This window comes from Rhinolophus sinicus, linkage group LG09, assembly GCF_036562045.2.
Source record: "Rhinolophus sinicus isolate RSC01 linkage group LG09, ASM3656204v1, whole genome shotgun sequence".
Classification (NCBI taxonomy): domain Eukaryota; kingdom Metazoa; phylum Chordata; class Mammalia; order Chiroptera; family Rhinolophidae; genus Rhinolophus; species Rhinolophus sinicus.
This window is the reverse complement of record NC_133758.1, coordinates 45,451,329-45,470,136: the sequence shown is the minus strand read 5'-3', so window position 1 is coordinate 45,470,136 and position 18,808 is coordinate 45,451,329. Positions and strand designations below refer to the sequence as shown.

General features: G+C 39.7%; 1 protein-coding gene across 1 annotated transcript; it reads right to left on the bottom strand.

Moving 5' to 3' along the window:
• Window positions 1-1,376: 1,376 nt before the first annotated feature.
• Window positions 1,377-15,587, bottom strand: LOC109460398 (myosin regulatory light chain 12B). The gene is made up of 4 exons (XM_074340264.1): window positions 15,226-15,587; window positions 6,374-6,572; window positions 3,359-3,520; window positions 1,377-1,871 (listed from the first exon to the last, which is right to left on the bottom strand). Exons 2-4 carry the CDS (start codon window positions 6,555-6,557, stop codon window positions 1,699-1,701), a joined length of 519 nt encoding a protein of 172 aa, XP_074196365.1. The 5' UTR covers window positions 6,558-6,572; window positions 15,226-15,587; the 3' UTR covers window positions 1,377-1,698.
• Between the last annotated feature and the right edge of the window lie 3,221 nt (window positions 15,588-18,808).

Below are 18,808 nucleotides of genomic sequence, written 5' to 3'. Positions count from 1 at the left end.
AAACCATGTCTGGCAAATAACAGGCGATAAATATTGGTTTAATGATGATCAAGATTATCCCAGTATCTTTTCCCTTTCCCTTAAACAGTGATTCCCCACCTGGTTTTGACAATGCATGGTGACTTTTAAGCTTGGAAGTACAAAGGGAGCCAGAGGTGGATTCTTGTACTTGTGGGATCTTGGACAAGTCCTTGGGCTTTTCTAAACTTCAGGTCTCATAAAAAAAAAAAAAAGAAAAATGCAGGAATGATACCTGCCCTACATAACTTGTGGGCCATGAGGGTTAGATAATAAATGTGAAAGCTCTTATGAGCTGCGAAACACTGTGCTAGAGTGGAACTGCTCTCATTTTAAAGATGATGAAAACAAAGCCTAGAAAAATTAAGTGATAGCAACAATTGACCAGGAATGGCCTACCACACCGAACTCTAAAGCACAAATATTAAACAATATGTAATTTTAAGCAGACAAAAAAAACCAATACATTTTTAAGTGAGGGAATAGGTGTTAAATAACATTGGAAACTTTTTCTAATGGATTTTTTTCCTTTTTCAGTTTTTTTGTCTACTTCTAATACTACTTGGCCTTGAGAACTTTAAACGAGCTCACAGGAGCCGTCTTTTTCAGTCCTTCCCTACAGTCTACATCACATGAAATGCCTTCAAACATTATATTGCTTATAATCTTTTGTCTTCTATTTTTGATCTAGATAGAATTTTCTGAAATTCTGTTCAAATAATCAATTTCCAAAAACCATTTTAAATTCAATGACTACAAAATTATGTTAGAATGTATGGAAAAGTCTTGACCTTTTAGGCATTGGGGGCTTTTCATTGAGAGAACAGTGGCTCCAGTACTCTAAGCTCTGGAGTTAGGCGCCCTGGGATGGAATTCCAACCCTCACTAACAGTGACTGATCAATCACTCAACTACTTGGAGCTCAGCTCCCTCCCTTGAAATACAAGGCTAACAGAAATCTATCTCATGAGGTGGTTGGGAAGATTGTTAAAATCATCTATGTGCAATGTTTTATCCACGTAAATGTTCAACAATAACTACAGAGTTTTGCCTCATCTTCTTAGCCTCTTAGATCAATAAAGTGTTGAGCGTTTTCTGAGATATATATTTTATATTTATAATTTAGTAGTTTAAGTATCTTACTAGAAGCATGAAAACCACAAAGGCTAACTAGTTTTTACTGCATGTTAATTTTTACTTAAAAGTTCTGAAGAACATTGTCCTGTATATGGGAAAAATCAGTTCAACCATGAAATCTGAATTATGTAAAGCTGAAAATCTGAAAATCGGACTACCCCCACCTACCTACCACTTATTTGTTGAACTTTCCATTATATTCCATTTGAGTCAGCATAATCTTGATTTCAAAATAGCATTTTTATTATATAAAAATGTAAAAATCCAGCAAAACCAGAAATACCGAATATATTTTCCTGGGCTTTCACATTTGTTGATTTTTATTCGCAATCTCTTTTTCAACACAATTTACAACCTCATCCCCATTTATAGTCTGATTATACAAGTGCTAAGTGGCAGAAAGGTCTAGAATAAATACATCAAAAAAAGGAGGTAAAGCTGTGAAACTAAGTTGCATGCAATAGGTCTATGAGGGTGGGGAAAGTGTTGGGGAAATAATACAGAGTAAGACAAAGTAGTTGGAAGGTTTTAGCTAAAGTTCTTTCAGTCATCTTTGTCTTTTGCTCCATGTTTAAGGATGCGTGTGAACTCAATGTAATTGAAATTTCCCTTTTTGTCAATAGGTGCTTCTCTGTACAGCTCATCCACTTCCTCATCTGTAAACCGATCTCCCATTGTTGTCAGCAGCTCTCTCAGGTAATCTTCCTGAATGGTGCCTGCAAGGCAGTAGAAAGAAGGGAGTCATAAGTACTTCTTGGCATTTCAATGGTTCATTTCTAAACTAGGTCAGTATTACAAAGTATTTCAGAATATCCATATTTACACAAAATAAATTAGTGAACTAAGACAATATGTAACTATATCACTATGTTTTCCTATTACTTTTTGAGTTCTTTATAATATTGGATTAAATCATTTCAAAAGCTCAGTTAATAGATTATATGCTTACAAAATTGATTTGAAGCAAGTGTTTTCTAGAGGAGGAAAAAAAATCGTGATTCAGAGATATGAAAAAAAGAGCAGCTACCCAGAAAAAAGGGCAGTGCTGCCAAGACCAAGTGTGCATGAAGGATGGTGCAGTTTTGACAGATAGAGATGGGGAAGCAGGAAGCAGGGTGCAAGGTATATCTGAGGAAATGATGCGGGTGGCTGAGTAGAGGGTTAATGTAGAAGAAAAGGGGAAAATGAGAGGAGTGAGAACAATGAATAGCTAGGTTTTACAAACTTTAAAATGAGAAAAAAAAAAGAGAAAACCCTAATATTTTAATTGTTCAAGTTTGTTAACTACAGTCAGGTGCCGCTTTTGTTTTAAGAAATGTGTCATTAGGTGATTTCGTTGTGTGAACATCATAGAGTGACTTACACAACCCAGATGGTATGCCTATTATACATTGAGACTATATGGGATAGCCTATTGCTCCTAGGCTACAAACCTGTACAGCATGTTACTATGCAAAACAACGAGATTAAATCAAGCACAAGAGAAAATGATGCGATCGAGAGACTGGTAAACACAAGACGTATGAGGCTGCTGCTGGCGTAGCATGGCATACTGTCAAATAGCAAACTTCAAACTTTTTTTTATAAGTACAAAGTACACTCTAAAATTAAAAAAGTATAGGATCGTACATACACAAACTAGTAACACAGTCTTTCATTATCAGTATTATGCACTGTACATATTGTATGTGCTATACTTTTATATGACTGACAGTGCAGTGGGTTTGTTTACACCATTATCAGCACAGACAGGTGAGTAATGTGTTGCATTATGATGTTATGATGGCTATGACATCACTATGGCGACAGGAATTTTTCAGCGCCATTATAATCCTGTGGAACCACCACTGTACATGCTGTCTGTCCTTGAACGAAACAGCATTATGTAGCGCATGAGTGTATACTTCTCGGTGCAATTTGTAGTCTCTTGAAGAAGTAGCTTTCATTGTTTAACTATTTAACAGACAATTCTCGCTTTGGCTTTCAGGAAGCTCACAACTAGATTCAAAGATGAATGCCATGAAATGTGTAGTTTTATGACTTACATACCTGTGTCCTAGCCATTCTGTCGTACTGCCCATTGTATATGATACTTTTCCCTTTATTCATTTTTTTAAAAATTTATTTTACTAATCTTTTTCATTTCCTAAAAAGTGTTTCATATAGTCTGGAATAAGGCTGGGCATCAACAAAGAGCACTCACCAGTTGCTTCTTCATCAAAGCAAGCAAAAGCATTTCTGATGACATCTTCTGGATCTGTGCCATTTAACTTCTCACCAAACATCGTGAGGAACATGGTGAAATTGATGGGCCCCGGAGCCTCATTCATCATGGCGTCCAGGTATGCATCAGTTGGATTCTTTCCTATAAGAGTTCACATTTTAATATTTAAAGACCAGAACTAATTTCAATAAATAATTGTTTTGTTATTGTTATGCTCCCCAACATATTCTTAAAAGACATATCTCCAAATGCTGTTGATGTGTCACTGGATTGCAGTCTTGTTTCATATTGTTCAAACTGGGAATCTCAATCTCAGTTCCAAGTGAGAACACTAGAAAAGGGAGCTCTTATAGCCCAGTGGTGCGGTAACAGCCCTGACGCTCCTTCCCTCAAAGTTGGGAGAAATTCCTCTGGAAAGGCCAGACATGGGAGGAGTAACAGTGGGCTCCTCTTTGTCCAGCATTTGTGAGGCCCCCATGGGGTTGAAAAAATAAAGACTGAGGGGTCTGGAATAGTGAGTTTGAATCCCAGTTCTGCCACTGGTTGGGTGTGACCAGCGAGGTGGCAGCTGTCTAGGGTTTATTAGGGTTTACTTTTTTAATCTGTAAAATGGACTGGTTAAATTTAGCATCTGAAAGATCCCTTCCAACATTAAGTTTGTATGATTCTCCACGAAAAGAACATCTGTAAGTTAGATATTCATACCTAAGGAAGCATCTCAATATTACACCCAACTAAGTGCTAATGATAGTCCAATCTAGGATTATGGTTCGTAAGTAAAGTTTTAACCTTGGGAATTTGGGTGAAATTTAAATGCCGAGTTGGAATCTCTCTTACTGCATTACATTCTTCACTCATTATACCTACTCACCATATCAATCAAAAAAAAAAAAAATTAGCCCAAAATTAATCTCAAGATTCATTGAATAAGTAAAAGTAGCTAAAAAAAGATCTATTTTTCTACTACCCTCAGATTTAACTCAACTCTCTTGTAGCAATTCTTCTGGGGAAAAGGTCACCCAAAGGTGTCATGAGAACATGGGTACAAAAAAAGACACAAGGATAAAAAATGAATTGGTTTAGGCTAAGCACCTATGGATCCATTCATGGAATCCAATATAATTTGTTGATTTGAAAGGAAAATACGAGGTCTGACAATTAAGTCCGTGAAATTGTTGAAACGTTGCTAATCTTTTTGGATATCAGAGGGATTATTCATTACGAATTTGTACCAACTGGACAAACAGTTAACCAAGTTTACTATTTGGAAGTGCTGAAAAGGCTGCGTGAAAAAGTTAGCTGACCTGAACTTTTCACCAACAATTCATGGCTCTTGCATCACGACAATGCACCAGTTCACACGGCACTGTCTGTGAGAGAGTTTTTAGCCAGTAAACAAATAACTGTATTGGAACACCCTCCCTACTCCCCTGATCTGGCCCCCAATGACTTCTTTACCCAGAAATAAAAGAAATATTGAAAGGAAGATATTTTGATGACATTCAGGACATCAAGGGTAATATGACGACAGCTCTGATGGCCATTCCAGAAAAAGAGTTCCAAAATTGCTTTGAAGGGTGGACTAGGCACTGGCATCAGTGCATAGCTCCCGAAGGGGAGTACTTCGAAAGTGACCATAGTGATATTCAGCAATGAGGTATGTAGCACACTTTCTAGGATGACTTTGTGAACTTAATTGTCAGATCTCGTACATGTCTTTAAAGGCACAGAATTCCCCAAAATAGAAGGCCCTGAAGGCAGCCTCTTACTACTGTACTGTCACTCATTCATCCAATAAAAATTAATTGAACATCTACTACAATCATGGTACTGGCTTGACTGTTCAATCTGCAATACAACTAAGTCCCTCAATTTTCTTCAGTGGTCTTCAGTAGTGACCTGCCCAGAAGAGTACACTTAGCTATGTGTTTTTCCCAGTGGAAAAAAACTGGGACTGAACCTCCCTGCAAGTCAACAAATTAGATCAGTATCTTGATTCTACTCTCACTCTGAATAAAGGAAATGTAATAAAATGTCAGTAAGTGGTGAATCTAGGTAAAGGATGCACACATGTTCGTTATTCCGTCAACTTTTTGTAGGCTTAAGAATTTTCAAAATAATACATTAGGAGAAAAAAAACAGAGGAACAAAATCATGTTGTGGTTGCTAAAAGGAAAAAAATAACCTCTCTCTCTCTTTGCCTTCTGGCCCTTTTACTGCCCTCTGGCTAATAATCAAGCACAAGAACACTCCAGAGTGTAGAGCCTAACTGGACGCCACCCCTGAACGGTGCCCCCTTCCCTGTTAGTCACTTTGGTCTATGGAGAACTCCTAGGCTTGTCATTCGTTTCTTCCCAACTATAAAATCAGTACTCAGAGCAGAACACGGAGGACCATCTCTCCCTTCTTTTTAAAATCAAAACAAACAACAACAAAATTATATAAGGAATAATAAAATAACACCCACATGACCAAAATAACATAGGACAGTTTACACTTTAAATCTTTTATCTTTACATTTTTTTCTTCAGTTACAAAAAAAATTATAAATAAAATTGTGAAAGTCCCTTTCCCTGTGTTCCCTTTTCCAATAGCACTGCCCTTCTTATCAAGACAATCATTATCATTTATTACTGTCACCTCCTATCTGTAACCTGTCCTCAATCATTATTACTAACTATGCCATACTATTAGTTACACATTTTATTTTAAATTCTGATATTTTTGCCACCCTGGCTTTTCAGCTAATAGACCTATTGTATTCAGCTGACAGGAACCCAGGCCTGCCTGGCCAAGTTCCTGCCAGGTCCCTACCCCTGCAGGCTCATCTTGTTATGACTGGCCAAGCCCCAACACAGCACCTCCCACCCAGACATCTCTCAGTAGGCCTTTGAGGCAAGGACAGGAATATTTGTACATCACACAGAAAACAATTAATAAAACACTGAATTATAATTTTGGGGAAGCAGGCATATCAAGAATATAAAAGTCTACCTAGAGAAGCAAGCATATCATGCAAATCTTCCTTGTCAATGAAACCATCTCTGTTCTGATCAATCATGTTAAAGGCCTCTTTGAACTCCTGAATCTGTGACTGGTCAAACATGGCGAACACATTGGATGTTGCGCGCTGGGGGCGCTTCTTGGTGGTCTTGGTCTTTGCCTTTTTGCTCGACATGATGGCTGTTTAATTCTAGAGTTAAAAAGAAAGAAAAGAACATAAAGCAAAAAAAGAATGCAAAAAAAAAGAATTTATAATACCTGAAGTTAGTGAGTAAAAATGTCTTAATGTAGTTACTTCATTTGAGTAGGAATAAATATATATTTAAATTTTATCTCCAATGTGACAATTAAATGGTTAGAAAAAAAGCAGTTTTGAAAAAAAATTAACAGAATAGAAATTACTGATGTACCTTCCCCTCCCCCGTTTCATTAAACACATATTACGTGGGAATTAGTTTTAAAATGTGTAACAATACCTAGCATTTACTGAGTGCTTACTATGTGCCAAGCATTGTTATGAAGGCCTGGGGCTCCCCTAAGGAGAAAGCTCTAAAATTGACATCTGATTTTTATAAGGACTGTCCCATTTAACTGTATGCAGTAGGTATTCTTTTTATTTCCAGTTTACTACCAATCTTGCATAACCTCTCTGAGCCTCAATTGTTTTCAAAACACGGTTTGAAAACCAGGAAAGCTCACTTAATCCTCAGTTTTATAGCAAAACACAGTATCTACTTCAATGCAAGTAAAATCAAAACGAGATAACATACAAAGAGACTAGTCTAGTCACTGTATGGTATATGTTCAAAAGGCTTTCATCTTTAAAAAAGTCATCAAAACCTATTCTTTAATCTTGCATCCCTTCTAGCTACATTTTCATTTTCCCTTTTCCTTGACAAAACTTTTAGAATATCAGTCTAATTAATATTCAGCTGCCTCCATTTTCTCATCTTCCCATCACTCAATTCTCTGTAATACGGCTTTGGGGTTAGCCTCCAATACTCTACTGAAAGCCACCAATAATTTAAATGTCAAATAGAACGGACACTTTTAATTCCATTTTTTTATTTGCAGTTTTTTTGTTTTTTTTCAAAAAAAGATTTTATTGGGGAGGGGGAACATGGGTTTATTGGGGAACAGTATGTACTTCCAGGACTTTTTTCCAACTCAAGTTGTCCCTTCAATCTTAGTTGTGGAGGGCGCAGCTGAGCTCCAGGTCCAGTTGCCATTGCTAGTTGCAGGGGGCGCTGCCCACCATCCCTTGTGGGAGTCGAGGAATCAAACTGGCAACCTTGTGGTTAAGAGCCCACTGGCCCCTTTATTTGCAGTTTTAAATAATGTAAGTAAACACAATACAAAAATACTATCAGCTTTCGCGTTAGAAAGTCCTGAGTTTGACTCTTAGCTCCACCATTACTAGCTACATATAATCTCGGAAAACCCAAGGACACCAGAGTAGTTTTTTGATCCAATGTCTTATTCGATCTTCACAACTTCCCTACGAAATAGGTACTCCCTAGGTTAAGTAAACAAACAAACAGAAAACCAGTGGCCCTTGTGTAGTAAAGAATTTTAATTTTGCCCAAGGAGAGAGGTCTGGCCTTCGTTCTTGTCTCCTGGAAAGTAATCTCTAAATCCTTGGGATCTCATGCCTGGTATCTGGGGTCTTGGGTCACACCAGATTTCTAACAATGTGATTTATCATGGGGGCTTTGGGTCACGTGTTAGCTGACCTCTAGTGGGGCTAGAGACTGAGGTCAATAGTATCTATGTGACGAAGCTCTAATAAAAACTATGGATATCAAAGATCGAGGGAGCTTCCCTGGTTGGCAATGTCCATGCCTATTGTCACACCTGTTGTCAGGGGGCGTCTACACTGTCCATGAGAGAGGACGATCAGAAGCTCTGCACTTAGAACCATCCTAGGCGCTGCACCACATGTCTCTTCCCGTGGCTGATTTTAATCTGAATCCTTGCACTGTACTAAACCACAACCATGGGTGGGTATAACAGCTTTCAGTGAGTTCTGTGAGCTGAAGCAAATTATTGAACCTGAGGGTCATCTTGGAAACCCAAACCTGCAACTGGTGTTAGAAATGAGGCTGGTTTTGGGGACTGGTCTCTAACTCTGCAGCTCCATAATGTGAAAGCAGGTGACTAGCTGGGGCAGGCGCTGAGTGAGGGAATTTTGGACCTGGGTCTCTAGGGCTTCTAGTCTTGGACTTTTAATCTACATGGTTTCCTTCTCTATCTTCAATCGAAAAAATACCTCACTGGGTGTTCTGAAACTTGGCTTAGTGGTGCAGTTTTGAATAGAGCCGATACAGGCTCAATGTAATAATACTATAATTTCTTTAAAAAAAAGTTTATTTTTGTTCTCTGTACTCTATTTAAAAACAGTCCATATTTACATATGTTTATGGTTCCTATGCAAATTACACACATAGACACATAAAATAAAAAAAGTGAGGCAAAGTTGCCGCAAAACAATCTGAAGAGAACTCTGGCCCCCAAAGAAACTACCATCCTTGGTCTCCTTATCTTCTGTAAGCCAAGTATCTTCGCTTTCTGCACGTTCTCACTTCCCACTCATTTCCAACCCACCACAATCTGGCTTTCTTTTCTCTACCGTTGCTGCTATCAAATTGTCAAATCCAGTCCAAATATCCTTAGACCACTCTGCTATATTTGACACCATTTTAAGACCTTTTTCTCTTCAGAACCCCAACAACTCCTGGCCTTGAACAATCACGGTAGAAACAAACTGTCCCAAATGGAAAGAGAACACAGTGTTTCTAACCTTGAATACCTTACACTCTAATGAGGGAGACTTCTAAGTTATACTGGAAAGACCGATTTATGTAAAATACTGACTTTTTTATGTAAAAACTTCGTGACACCAACTTTCTCTCAGTTCTCCTATTTCTATGACTGGTCCTCCTCCATTTTCTGGGTAGGCTTTTATCTCCTCTACTCACTTAAATATTCATGTTTCCCAGTATTCTAGAAGTCCATGACTTTTAAAAGTTCTTTTCACTCTGCTTCCCTTGGATGATCTCATTGACTCTTACTGTTCTGACATCACCTGCGTCTCCTAAGTCTGTTATCCCCAGGCCTGACCTTTCCCTTGAGTTGCAGACTCAAAGTGCACTTGCTTCTGAAAGGCATCCATTTGGATATACCACAGACACTCATAATCAATGTGTTAAAAACTGAATTAATTATCTTCCCCTGCCTAAACTTTCTCATCCTTCTGTTTTCTCTCAGTTAATGGCACCGTCATTTACCTGCTCACCAAACTAGAAACCTAGGAGTCCTCTGACTCATCCCTACCCCTGATGAATCAAGCCCTGTCTCTTAAATATTTCTCAGATTTGCTCATCTTCTTCATTCCTCTGCCAACACCTGAAGCTGGGCCCTCATTAACTCTTTGTATAGAATATTTTTATGTCCAACTAACCAATCTCCTTGCTTCTTGGTCCCCTCTAAACTACCTTTTATATTCCAGCCAGAGATGTCTAAAACATAAATATGACATTATCATTCCACTTTTAAAAATCTTCCTTGGCTCTCTACGGCCTCTAGGAGAAAGTACAAGTTCCTAAGCATGGCACAACAAGGTGCTCCCTTTGCCATCTCTAGAATGACGTTTCCAGCCTCATCTCTAGCTGGTCTCTGCTTTGTACTTTTCCTTCAGCAACACCAAACTGCTTGTATGTGCCGAAGGCACTATGCAGTTTCTTACCTTGTGTACGTCTGTTCTTGTTATTTTTCTAGCCCCAAATGCTTTAGGGTTATACAGAGAATAAAGGGTCTACTCAACTTGTGGCTACTACCATTTAATGAGTGACTCATGTGCTAGGCACATTATGTACATTAAACTTAACATGCTTACTTTACAAATCAAGAAACTGATGATCAAAGATATTAAATAACTTGCCAGAGGTCACCTAGTGGCAGAGCCAGTATTCAGACCGCATTTGTTAAAGGTTATTTCTACCTACGTATTTCCTACTTTGTAATAAATGTTCTTCTAATTATTTTGAGTTTCCCAATTTTTACAAAAACTTTCAATACTATCAATATAATCTACCATTGATTTCCGAACAGCTACTTTCCTCTAAACTCAAATCCTAGACAACTGTTTTCAAATAAATTCAAACTATACTTGGGAAACCAAGTACAGACTAGAACTCCACAGTGGAATGGGACGAGAATAAAATATGAATGGCAGTCCCTGGAATTGTGCAATGTAGCAGCCTGGTTTGGGTTTAATCAAGTGTGGCAGTGCTTCATATCAGTCATGGCCTTGGTTTAACATGCTGGGTAAAGGCTTGAAATCTTTACCTAGGACTGTCAAATTAATGTTTAATGTATAAATAAAGAAAAAATAACCAAACCCTATCCTTAAACTATAGTTACTGAAAATGTCCATATAGAACATAGTCCATAATGTAATGAATAACCCTCAATAACAGTAAAAACTTTTCACTTCCTCTTCAAAATTTTTATTCTTATTTTTGTAAATTTCTAATATAGAGTGAACTAAAGGTTATTCATAGAGGTTACAAGAAGGGCAGGAATATAGGAATCCTGGTATTATAAGTGGCTGGTGTCAACATATTTAGATAATAATCTAAGTATTTGCATAATTACCTGCAATACTGATGTGCAGATCAAACATGGCATCACAATCATTAATGAGCAGATTCTGCTTGGGAACTTCATCCAGCCTACAGGCTTTATTGGAAGCCTGAGAAAGATGCTCATGGAGCACATTCTGTCAGCTACCTATGACTTCCTTGACATTCCTCTGAGGCTTCTTCCTTAAGTATCTTAAGTCAGCTAGCTTCTGTCACCATATGGCAAATAAATATGGCTCTCACAGCAGTTAACCTGGTTTCAATCTTGGCTGCACATCAGAATCTCCTTGGAAGGTTAAAAAAACAACAACGGATGCCTAGGTCCTAGTCTAGTCAAACTAAAACTGAGTTTCTATGGGTGTGGCCCAGGAATCTTTATTTAAAAAAAATGCACCAGGTGATTCCAATGTACAGTAAAGGCTGAGAACCACTGAGTTAACCATTTACAAGGCTCTGGACAAAAATAAGTAAGTAAGGAAAAAAGGAAAGGAAGGAAGGAAGGGAGGGAGGGAGGGAAGGAGGAAGAAAGAAAGACAGGCATTGGCTGTTTATGCATTTAGTTCCCTTTAGTTTTTAAAAATTTGGTCATTATGGTTTAACAGAAATGTTGGAGACCTGGATTCTAATTCCAGTTCTGTCATTCACAAGTTGTATGACCTTTGGTCATTTTAGCTTTCCTGGGCCACATTTTCCACATCCATAAAATAAGAGTTAGGTAGATCAGAAGTCACAAACTGGCAGCTAGCAAACTACTGTATGCAGTCTGCAGTAAGGTTTGTTTAGTCCCCCCAAGGATGACCTTCTAAATGCCTTTTCTAATAACTGAATTCGTTTGCCAACATTTTTAAAACCTGAATATTTAATAAAAACAAATATCGGACATCTTGCAAAACTATAGACAAGCACCAGCACTCCCAAATTCCTGTAGATAATGAGTATTCAGTGAGCAATATCCACTACTTCCTTTACCTTCCTGTCACAGCTGTATTTATGTTACTGCCCAGCCAGAAAGCAGTTGAACTTGTTCCTTGCAGATGGTGATAACCAGGCTCCAAGAAGGCGCTCAACGTTTCTCATGTCCTTGCATAGTCCCCTCCAACAGTAAAAAATAGCATGGGGGGGGTTTGAAATAAATTTTCCTTTTACTTTTCTGAGTTCTTGGCTGACATTATAATAACACAGATTAACAAGAGAAAAACAGAAGTTTATTAATATGTGTACCTCATATATAGAAGGGATACCCAGGAAAAAGCCAATTCTCAGAGAAGGCTGAGAACTTAGGCTTAAATATCATTTTCAGCTGAAGATAAAAGAAAGGTGTGTGAGAGGGAAAAGCTAGTTGTGAAAGATTACCAGGAAAAGTGCATAAACAAGGGTTAAGACTTATCATGTGGACTTAAGTCAGGGCCTTCTTTCTTAGTAAGAGCCTAAAGTTATATCCAGAGGGTAACCTTTATTGTTCCCAGTAGAAAGGGGAGGAAGGACACCTTTGTAAATTTAAGTCCTGCTATTATGCATATAGGGAAGGGCAGAGAACTTTTTTGTGTCTGCTAATTCTTAATTGCCTTCAGGTCAAAATGATACTTATGCCAAAGTGGCATATTTTGGGGTGGCATATTCTGCTACTCTTCATAATCAATGAGATAATACAAAAATAATAGTGTGACTTTGCAGCTTCTGCCTTGCTGTCTCTTGGATCACTCAATCTGGGGGAAGCCAGCACCAGGTCATGAGGGCAATATATAGCCCCAAGGAAAGGTCCATGTGGCAGGGAACTGAGGCCTCCTGTCAATAGTTAGCACCAACTCACCAGCCATGCGAATGAGCCATCTCTGGAGGTTGATCTTCCTTCAAATGGCTGCAAACCTGACTGACATCTGAACTGCAACCTTATGAGACCCTGAGCCGGAACCACCCAGCTAAGCTGCCCTGGAATTCCTGACCTTCAGGAACTGTTTACTGTTTTTTTTTTAGGTGCTAAGTTCTGGGTGATTTGTTAGATAGCAACAGGAAACAAAGCTGCTGTGTTTCCTTGGTCTCTTTAATATTAAAACGAAGCAATGCCTTTATTTCAGAATTATAACCACAGAATTTTAAAAAGCTCAAAGGGGCCACAGTCAAGTTTGCACTGGATAAAGAGTTTTCTATTTCTGATTGCCATGCCACTTACATATACATTTTTATGGCATTTAGCTCTTCTACCTTGGAATGCAGGGCCTAACAGAGTGCCTTACACATGGCAGATGCTCAAAAAATACTAATTAAGCAAAACCATGTGTATGCTTCCTTCCTATCACAAACAATTACATAGACAGATGCTCCTTACAAGGTCCTGGATCTGACTCCCAAAACAAGGCTTTTCTCTATGGTCTATCCATGGTTTACTATAAACTCCACTGAACACTTCCTCAAAAGATTCTTAACAAAATTACCAGCCACCCCTTGTTCCATACCTGGAAGAAACAGAATAGCCAATAATTGAGGGCTAAATATGTGCATGGCACTGGTCTAAGCATTTCACATGTATTAATATATTTAATACTCACAACAACTTATAAGTACTGTTACTATCCCCATTTCTTAAATGTGAAAATCAGGGCAAAGAGAATAAACAGGTAGAGCTTAGATTTAGGATCTGCAATGAGGATGTCTAGTTCCAGAGTTTGTACTACTAGTCCTTAATATCCTGCACAGATGGCTAAATGAAATTCTCTACCATGAAAATGTGGACAGCCAGTTGCAAGTAACAAAGCAAAGCCACTACACAGCTAAAAAGTAAAACAAGGAAGATCCTAATCAGAGTTGCTGGCAATGAAAATCATACCTAGATATCTGGTGTCTTTGAATCTTGGGAGCGAGGAACAACCAGCCTCATTTAGAGGCTTCTTATTTTTCCTAACCTCAGCAATCCTGACCTGGGGATCTGTCCTTCAAAAGCTGCAGTTCACCTAGTCTAAACTCAGTCTCATTAAAGCATAAGAGTATCTACTGGGCTGTCATAAAAGTTGTCATTCAACAGAGCCTGAACAAAAAAAAAAGCCATGCACTTTGTTATGAGGTCCAGGAGGGTCCACCTAACGCTTACAGAGAAAATGGGTGGCACCATGTGAATCCAAGTGACCTTAAGCAAATTATCTCACCTTTCCAGGTTTCAGTTTCCTGAATTATAAAGTAAAAGATAATCTATAAGGTTCTTTTGAATTCTAAAATGCTATGATTCTTTTCTTACCAAAGGTCCAACGCAACTCCATCTTAAACAAAGGCTGCCAAACTAATCTTTAAACACCGCTTTCTCCATATTTCTTCCTTGGTGATGAATCCAAAATGACTCCCTAACGCCTATTAAATATTCCTTTATTTCTCAAGTTTTCAAAACAGCCTAACAAAGGCCCCACTTATCTACGTACTCACCCTTATTTCTAACTGTTATTCATTAGTGTTCTGTTCTATTCAGGCTTGGTCTTCCCACAGTCTCCTTTTCACACAACACAAATTCCCACCTTTTGCGTTTTGGGTCTTGTTACCTCCTACCACAGATCCAGCCGGAAATACTAAGTTATCTCTTCTAGGGCTGAATCCAAGGCTTTCAATGAGGTCACGATTCATTTTTCAGGAAAGCATTCTTGATTTTTATTCATCCTTTTCCTCAGTTAACAAGAACGTACTAAATCTTTACAAGATGCACGATACGGAAAGACTTACAACTCCTATGGAAAGCATTACATTTTAGCCTATACTAACCGCGCACTCCGGCGCCGTTTCTCTAATAGTTTCCTTGGACACTTTATCTAAGACAACAATCATGCACCAGTGGACTCCCATATCCCCCAAAGCATCAAGCACTGTGTGCTGCACAGAGCAGGGCTGGCAGCCAGGCCGCCGGGCGATCCCAGCACCAGGTGTGAAGTCATCCGGGTGACAGAGGGCCGGGGACCCGGCCACCTCTCCAGCCGGGCGTTTCCCCAGGTCGGCTTCATCAGCCCCGTAGCTTCCCCCAGTTCAGGTCAAGGCTGGGCGGTTGCCAGGGCCTCCTCACTGACTCTCCTCGCCCACCCTGACAACTGACGCAGCCCCGGGCCCGGCCCTACCCTCCCCGGCCGCCTGGGGCGGGGTCTGGCCGGGGGTGCGTGGTGGGAGGGGAGGGGAAGGGGCACGGGTGCGGCCCCAGGGGTGTCGCGCGCGGGGTCAGTCGCCACTCACCGCCGCCACACACCAGAACCCGGGATGCCCTGCACAAGACGACGAGCAACTGCGACGAGCGCTCGAGCTGCGGCACGACAGAGGCGGTGCCCGGCACTTCCTGCCTCGGAAGGTGGACCGGAAAACGCACCGGAAGGCGCGGCGGGATCCAACTCTGGACGGGGGAGGGATGCGGCCGGCGCTGTCGCTCAGGCTGGAGGAAAGCTCGGCGTGTCCGCTGGGGAGCCGGGCTGGGGTCGACGAATACGGTCGGGGTTTTATTTGGCTTCCTTAGCCTGGCTGATCTGTCGCGGACTCACCGCCTGCGGGGCGGCTGTGGTCCCGCGTTCCGCCCTCTACCCCGCGTTCCGTGGCGGATTCCCGCGGCCCTTCCGCATTCCGGGGCCGTCACCCGGCCTGGCCAGGAATTTGACCCGGGTGGGGCGGGATCCCTGTTTGGGGGGTTCCCGGGCGCCGGAAGCCTCCCACCCAGGCCTGCCAGAGTTAGCAAATAAATGTACAAATGGTCTAGTTAAATTTGAACTTCAGCTAGAACAATTTTAGTTACGTCCCAGAAATACTGAGGAAGATAAGAGGGCGGCGGCCGCCTGCCTGCTAGAAAACCCTCTTTTAAAACTGCACTCCAGCCCGAGTCATATTTACTCCTTTCCTATTCTCAAATTATAAGGTTTATGGCCTTACCAGGCCAAGGCCAGCCTATGACTGTTTCATTCCCCTTTCAACCACAAGAAAGTTTTATTCAAATTATTTGCTTTCCTTTAGGTTATTAAAGAGGTGACAGAATTACACACACACACAATCGCTCACATTACATAATGCTCTTGGTCAAAAGAAAGGAAACCACAGATGTACATTACTCAAGTTTTGCTCTGGATATTGTTTGTGGCTATAATCTTCAGTTCCCTCACCTTGGAATATGGATGAAGAGCACTGTTTCTGGATAATGAAGGATAGTCAATAGCAAATCTTTACTGAGCACTTGTGGCCTGTACACGTGTGGGATGCTGGGGAGACAACTCATTTATATTCTAGAAATGTTGATTAGAAATTACTACATGGTAGAAACTATATGTTCAGCACTATAGCAGTTTTTAAACAGTAGCACACAAGAAAAACCTGGAGGGCTTGGTAGAAGATTCTTGAGCCCCAACTACCGAACCCCAGATATTCAGTAAGTCTAGAATGGGGCAGAAATTTGTATTTCTAATAAGCATCCAGGTGGTGCCAATGCTATGGTCTTCATCCCAGCCCAAAGTCCCATTCATAACTGCATTTTCTCAATATCGTTTAAAAAGTAATTGCTGACAAGTCACACCTGTTTCTAAAATAATTATTCTTTCCCTTAGCTAGTCTGCCCTTTGGCCCAATAGTTGTTTTTTTCTCTCACTCATTGTAAGATTTTGGCTTCTTAGGTCTTTGTCCTACAGCTCTTCTAAGTATGGTCTATTACCATCCCCATAAACCCTCACTGTGGCCACCTTAATTAAGATCATAACAGAGACACCCTGACTGTACTTTGACTTTGATCTCCCTATTTGTTTCTAGAACTGTTTTCCAATAGTCACTAATTACACGTGGCTATTTAAATTAAAAATTCAGTTCCTCAGTTATATTAGACACATTTTAAGTGCTTGATCGTCACATGTGGCTAGTGTCCTTTCAGACAGCACAGAGAGCATGTCCACCATCACAAAAGTTCTACTGGATAGCACTGTTCTAAGGAAAAATAATTCTAAGGTGTATTTTTCTCTCTAGATTCAAAAGAAAAAAATGTATTAATGAAAAGCTGTTTACCTAAATATCTAGCACTTGGGAACTGGTTAATTATGGCATATCTTTGTCCAGTGTATCTAATGTAACAAACTGAATGTTTATGGTTTCCATACTGTTGTTGTGGCTCTATCTACCTCTCCAAGCCCTTTTACTGTCTTCGGATTCTTCTTACAAATTGCCTGCACATCCCTGAGCCTAGGGATAAACACCTCTTCGGATTCTTCTTACAAATTGCCTGCACATCCCTGAGCCTAGTTAAACACCTCTTGCTGTCTTTTCTCTCCTACTTCGTAGAAAATCATTGCCTTTCCTCTTCAGAATTTGCTTTCATTTGTCTCACAGTCTGATTTTCCTCCCCTTTTCCCCAGTAGCACTCAATTCCTGTGCTTACTGAATCACAGGCTCCTTGATCAAATAAAATTTGGGCCCTGGAGTGCAAATGGCAAGATAATCATAAATAGGTGGATAAGGAGGATATTGTCCATGAGGCTGGTTTCATCAGAACTTCTGAAATGGTTTGTTTCAAGTACGATTTTCATCATGGAGACTGGTTTTAAGACACTGGTTTTCAGTCAAATCCACTGTTGGAGTCGAAGCTTTAGCTTTATTAGCAATCTTCTTTGCTTAAGCAAAGCCTACTTACTACACAGAGACTGCTATTACTAAATCAGAACTTCTTTCTTTCAGGGGAGACCATGTACTGTTCCAAATGGCAGCTCGTTCTTTGAGCAGTTATCTGAAATGGAAATGGGGATACTGCACAGATACCATTTTAGTATATGAGACCCCTTTTTTCTGAGTGAAAACAATGTTAATTGTTCCTCGTTAGAAATCTGTTAACAAAACAGTGATCATACTTTTTCAGTTGAAATGGAAATTCAGTAAACAAGATTTTAGCATCATGGCTATAGTCTGGAAAAAAAGTCCTTTGCTTAAACAACCGAATGAAATTCAGGAACACATAAAAGGCCAACAGTTAAGGCAGGTGCTAAGATTCTAAACTTGAAGGGGGCAAGAGCAATCTTGATACTGGTCCTTCTCCTTTTCTATAAAGCTGGCCTCTCAAGTTAAAGGATCTAGCTCATGCATCCATTTGAGTACAAAGGTCTGCCACCGTGAACGCATTCAGTTATTTGTTTATTGAATGAGGTAATATTTTGTCCAGGGATAGTCTTGCTGATAGTATAAAACGTAAAGTTATTAGCGTAATTGTCAATTACTCATCTTTATAGGCTAATTGTCAAATTTTTCCGACCAACTTTCCCCCCAATGTTTCAACTTTTAAACTCATGAATCTTTGAGAGTCAGATTTTTGAAGCCCAAAGCAAATGAACATGTCAACCACTTCCTGATTAACTGACAGTCCTGCATTTCTGGAAATAGCAGAAGTTATTTTTAGGATTGAAATAATGATCTCACTTTCCCAGGCATGTAGCTTCAGCTGTTTTGATTGTGGGCAAGTCAGGAATGTCCAAAATTCACACATGGATTCATGGTGAATCTCTGCATAAACAAACATGGTATTTCAATAAGGATTGTTGTGTTAAAGAAAAGCTTTATATAAAAACTACTGTATTGCAGTTCCAACACTGAAATACAATACAAAAAAAATCTGTCTTTTTGGTAGAAGTATTCCACAGAATCTTTGGGTCTAAAATAGTTTTAAAAATGAGGACAAATTAAAATAGTGGCCTGGTCTAATTTTAAAGGACATGAAGTAATGTGCAAAAGCTCAGAACAAGTAAAGGGGGATGTTGGCAGATATGTTCAACTTAAGGATTTAAAGCTACCAAAGCTATTATATATATGC

What these genes read in the sequence shown, in the direction of transcription:
- LOC109460398 (XM_074340264.1), bottom strand. Translation starts at nt 6,557, where the DNA reads ATGTCGAGCAAAAAGGCAAAGACCAAGACCACCAAGAAGCGCCCCCAG. An exon ending in TGATATGCTTGCTTCTCTAG is followed by an intron (nt 3,521 to 6,373) that starts GTAGACTTTTAT and finishes GAACTCTTATAG; the next exon opens with GAAAGAATCCAACTGATGCA. An exon ending in CTTTGATGAAGAAGCAACTG is followed by an intron (nt 1,872 to 3,358) that starts GTGAGTGCTCTT and finishes ACTGCCTTGCAG; the next exon opens with GCACCATTCAGGAAGATTAC.